Source organism: Cyprinodon variegatus, unplaced genomic scaffold (genome assembly GCF_000732505.1).
Source record: "Cyprinodon variegatus isolate N-32 unplaced genomic scaffold, C_variegatus-1.0 Scaffold284, whole genome shotgun sequence".
Taxonomy (NCBI): domain Eukaryota; kingdom Metazoa; phylum Chordata; class Actinopteri; order Cyprinodontiformes; family Cyprinodontidae; genus Cyprinodon; species Cyprinodon variegatus.
The window spans coordinates 911052-916564 of record NW_015150737.1 but is presented as its reverse complement, the minus strand read 5'-3'; the positions used below and the strand labels follow the sequence as shown (position 1 = coordinate 916564).

The window sequence follows — 5513 nt, the reverse complement described above, 5'->3', positions numbered from 1 at the left end:
TAATATTTTGGCCAGTAAGGGTTTGATGCTTGAATTGTCAAAATAATAAGCCAACTGTAGAAATAAATGTTTTAACATCTTAAATTATACTTGAACATGAAGTAACACTTTATATTTTTAAATACAATCTTTGGGTCCCAAAGTAAAAGTGCATTTAAAGTACTGATTTTTCATCTGTTTTGTCTCCAGAGCCTGCAGGTTTTGGTCGGCGACATACGATGGCTTCGATCCCCCGCCTCAGGAGTACCGATCTGAAACGCCAGGGGATGATATAGAAGACGAGGAGGAATTCCTGCAAAGATTAAAGAGTGACTCTATTTGCTCTGGGGTTGTCCTTCATCCCCCTTCAGCTCTCTCTCCTACACCGTCATCCTCAGACACCATCTCCACTGGCAATCAGGCAGGCAGGGTCAGCTCTGCCATGGAGTTGGAATGGGATGACATTTTTGGAGAAGAGAGCATCCCTTCCTCATCAGCCGTCTTTAACTTTGCAAACGGATGTGTGGAGTCGGACAGATCTAGGTTTTCACCTGTACCTCCACCCCTGCTGCCGCCTCAGCACATCCAGGAAATGAGACTCACGGCGACCAAGCTGGTGCGTGGCGCGTACGTAGAGGAATCAGAGTTTCAGGACGACGTCATCGTCTACGACCTTGTTGCACAGAAGGACACAAAGGCAGCGATATTTGAGCGGATTAAGGCCGCAAACAGACAGTTTCGTGAAAGCTTCTCCTATAAACGTAGAGTATCCACGGCAACAGTACCAACACCATCAACCCCAATAGTGATGGAGACGGTAAACAGCATCTTGTCAACACGGAGGAGGAGTGAAGATGGCGGTAAAGAGGAAAGAAGCAAAACAGAAGAGTTTGAGGGATTAGTGAGGAGGAAAAGTGAGGAGTTTTGGAATGGAACAAAGGAAAAGGAAGATGAAGGGATTAACGTATCTGATGGGAAGAATCACATCATCAGCGAATTTGATGATTCTAAACAAGAAACAAATTCTTCAATTCAAAACTGCTTCTGGAAAGACATCCAAATTTGTAGCAGTAACACCAATACAACACATGAGAAGGAGACACATCCCAAAACCGGCCTCACTACACCTTTTGAGACAAATATCATCACAAACGGACATTTAAAAACAGAATCACTTTCTTTTTATAAGACAAACACCCCAAACTCAGTGCCTGCTGGTAACAGATTCACCAAGGATGACTTCTTGTCCCAATACTATGAGCTCATGCTCTCTTTAGGGGTGGAGCCTGACGGCGAGGACATTACAGATGACATCGGTACGTTCAGGAGACGTGTTCGAGCTCTGAGGCAAAAACTGGCGGAGGAGGACGAGCAGCTTTTCATAGACTTTGGTTTGAGCTGCGCATTGGATTACGCAGAGCAGGAGGGAGAAATAGAAGCCATGGAAGAGGAGGAGGAGGAGAAGAATGGAGGAAAGAAACAAGGGGTTCCATTCACAGGTTTGTGTTTGCTAGATAGGAATGAAATGCTGAAATAATAAAACAGAACTATACCAATATGTTTTGGTATAGGGTCACTTTGTTGCTCTATGCTGACACCTGCTGGATCTTAAACACCATTGCATCAAACACAGATTGAATGCCATAGTTTATACAGTAATTAAATTCATTGCATGTCATATTGCATTATTTTAGATTTTATTCTAGATAATTTCAGTTTAAAATATCTTAGATATCTTTCAAATATACAGTCTATAATGTGAATGCGTCATAATGTGAAAATTTAAGAGAAAGTTTACTGGATGAGTTTGATTTGCAACTAATCCAATGAAAATGTTGTTAAAAAAAAGAAAAAAGGTTCCCTAAGGTGTTGTATTCAGACGACTCTGTTTTCCTTTTTGATGCAAATTATACAAACCTCTCTGGATGGCAAAACGTTTGATGGGTCAAGCAGTTCCCAGAACTGTTCCCTCTCAATGCTGAGAAGGTGTGCTTCCCTCTAACTGATATGGAGAGCCATTTCAGCCAAAATTAAATAAATAAATAAATAAATGGGTGAAATAAATAAAAAATGAGTATCATAAATCAAAAAATGAAGAAAATGAGTGAAATAAATAAAAAAATTGTTAAATAAATAATTTAGCTTTTTCATTAAACCAATTTTTAATTTATTTATTTTGAAATGGCTCTCCATAAACTGAGCCACCAGCGCCTCATGCTATATTTAGACCCTTTGTCTATCTTTGAAGTGATAAGGATGGTTTATGAGTCTCTACTGTCACATACTCCTCGCTTTATACCTGTATATAACCTAACGGAATATCTTCAGAATGGCTCTAAATGACACAAAACTCATATGGGTGAGTAGAACATGATTTAATAACATAAAATCAAGGGGCCAATGTAAAAAAAAAAAAAAAAGAAATTCCCCTTTAATATCAAAATGACTTGATGAGAAGAACTATATATTTGATTCATTTAATGTTTCCCATTAACAGATCCAGATAAACCACCTTATAAAACAGTTTGGCTCCTCTGTAACAGGGGAAACATCAGCTGGGTTTCTCTTTGTGGGATTGATTGACAGCACCAATGCATGTTTCTGACCCATTGCTACTATACAGTATGTTTTCCCTTTTCCACTCATTCCCTATACCAAACTGTGATTTCAAAAAACACACTAGGTCCCTTCATCAGCGTCCTGTTGTCCCGACTGGAGAACCTCCTGGAAAACTCCATAGCAGTCAACCTCTTGGTCACAGGGATCCTAGCCCAGCTAGCATCGTACCCCCAGCCTCTACTGAGGTCCTTCCTACTCAGCACAGAAACACACAACCAGCACAGCGTACGGACCTTATACCAGGTAACGCCAACACTGGTGGCATTTTCCTGAAACTGTTTCAGACATGATAACACTGTTTTGGCTGTATTTGCAGGTGTTGGTTTCAGTGCATGCTCAGATCGAGCACTATGTGGAGGAAAGACCTGAATATCCCACTCTGGTCACCCAAGCTTGGAGGTTCTTGCTCGTTAAAGACCAGGATGGCAAATTTAGAGGTAAATGACTGAAGCCGAACATCAACACATACACCAACCGGTGGCAAAACCTCAAGTTGCACCGCATTATAGAAAACTATTGAGCCACCTGCCTCCACACACACACACACACACACACAGCTTTGTTTTCATGATATATGTGGACATTTCATTGACTTGCATTCATTTTATATGGCCAAAAATGAAGCCTAACCCAGACCCTTACCCTTACCCTAACTATTACCAAGACGTACCTAATCCTAACCTAAACTGAATTCACACCTTAGTCTTAAACCTAACCCCAACTCAAAGAACAGAACTTTACCATATAGGGACCAGTTGAATGTCCCCATATGTACCTGTAAGTCCTCGCATGTAGGATATTTTACAAAATACTTCACTCACATTGCAGGTAAAACAAGACCACACACACACACACACACACACACACACACACACACACACACACACACACACACACACAGGTTTTATACAAAGGTGCTGGTTTTGGCCTACCCTTGTACGAGTAGCTATAACAGCTTTACATTGTTTGGAATTGCTGTCTACAACATTTAGAAGTTAATTAATTTGAATATTTGGTTACTGAAAAGCAGCTAAGAGTGAAAGCTTTGGTCTATTTCATCCTAAATTTGTTCTCCCACAGCCAGTGAAGATCCTTTACAGTAATCTACACCTTTAGACACGAGGAAAAGGTTGTTGGTGCCCCCCGTTTAATGAAAGACAAACTTCAAATAGTCACAAATATAAAATAAAAGTTATAGATAGATAAAAATGTTCTGAAAATTAACAAATGAAACCTAGATGTTGCTTTCCAACTGTTAAACAGAATGATTTCTAAAAAAAAAAACAAAAAAAAAACCTGTAAAACCATAAAGAAAAGAAAATAATGTGACCAAAGGGACATGTTAAATCAAGGTATGTCCACTAATTGGCACTACTGTGGTCTACAATCTTGTAATCAGACAATGGCCTCTATATAAATAAATAAATAAATAAATAAATAAATAAATAAATAAATATATATATATATATAACAAAATGTATGGTAGTGCCTAATTTAATAGAAATAAAATGCCTGATTTAAATTTAAATGTTTTCATTTGTCAGAATCTAAATCTACTTTTCGAAAATGTGAATTTTCATACAATTAGTTGCTGCTTTAGACTTCAAAAGGTTAAATTCAGTTATAAAGGTTGAGGAAAGGATGCAAAATAAACCAACATTTTAAAAATCCTTCATAAAACTTTTCATCCTGAGCATCCTAAAAGCTTATAGTCTCGACTGGTTTACAACGAAGGAAAAACTGTAAAACAATAGACCTTAACTTTGTACATTTTTTATGCTAGTTTAATTTAATTCCTTTTACATAAGGAGATCCATCGTACAGAACTTTATAATAAACTGATAGATGTTTTCTGTAATAAACTACAAGGAAATAATGATGCAGAATTCACAAAATTTTAAAGCGGAAAAACAAACCAGTGTTTTGCTAAAATTTAACGGAATCAATTTAAACTAATGAGCCCTTTTTCCCCATCTTTTGTCTCTCAGAGGCCCTCCAGTCTCAGGGCGGAGACATCATCCTGGATCCATCTCTACCCAACGGCTCAGTGAGAAACGCCCTGCCTTTGCCTCCCCTCAGTGTCTTACCCCCGTGCCCCCCCATTCCTCCTCAAGCCAAGAGCCGAGTGTTTGCCATCATTCTGTACGCCGAGTTCCTGAAGGAGCTGGCAGCCATCGCCCAGGAGCACAGCATCGCTCTGGACTGTTGTTCAGAGGAATAATGCACTCGTCTACTGTTATGAAGATCTGCACTGGACTAAAATTACATCTTAGGAGCTGATCACAAATCACTGGAAAACTTCTCAAACCAACCTGTAGATTTATGCAACTTATGTGGACTATTTTACCTTAAATTATTCTATTATTTGCAAATCTTCATGTAAACTTTATTTTTTGCCTGACTGCACTTGAAAATGTGTCCCCATATGAAGATAGATTATATTTATAAAATGTTTGGAAGGAAATTATTTTAAAGATGATTGATATGAACATTTTTTATAATCAATGTGTGACGTTTTTGAAAATGTTTTATTGAATCTTTTCATACATTTCTTGTTAAACTTTAATTTGATTTACGATACAGACAACTGCATTCTTGATATTTGAACCTATTTGGGAAAATATAAAGAAACTTTAAAAATATAGAACGAACATTTAATACATCGAAGTGACTTGAAATAAATATTGAAAAGATTTCAAAGATCTCTAAGTGCCTTTGCTTCAGCTCATTTTCTGTCGATTTCACTTATTTTAGAGGGAGAATTTATTTAGTTCTACAAAACTCATTAAACTTAAAAAAAAATGAGGAAAACACACCAATTCACCCCTGCCATAGATTCCTAATAGGGAGAAGCCCTGGACACTATTACCCATGTGAATAATCATTACCTCACCAACAGGACCAACTATGTCTTT

At 38.0% G+C, this 5513-nt stretch overlaps 1 protein-coding gene across 2 annotated transcripts in view; it reads left to right on the top strand.

Moving 5' to 3' along the window:
- Positions 1-5260, top strand: part of LOC107090172 (protein FAM160A1-like) — a 32288-nt gene extending 27028 nt beyond the window's left edge. For both annotated transcript variants that reach the window (XM_015383412.1, XM_015383414.1), the window contains exons 14-17: positions 190-1478; positions 2663-2841; positions 2915-3035; positions 4587-5260. In XM_015383412.1, coding sequence (XP_015238898.1) covers positions 190-1478; positions 2663-2841; positions 2915-3035; positions 4587-4819 — 1822 coding nt within the window. In that variant the 3' untranslated portion in view covers positions 4820-5260. The remainder of the gene's footprint in view (positions 1-189; positions 1479-2662; positions 2842-2914; positions 3036-4586) is intronic.
- The last annotated feature ends 253 nt before the right edge of the window (positions 5261-5513 follow it).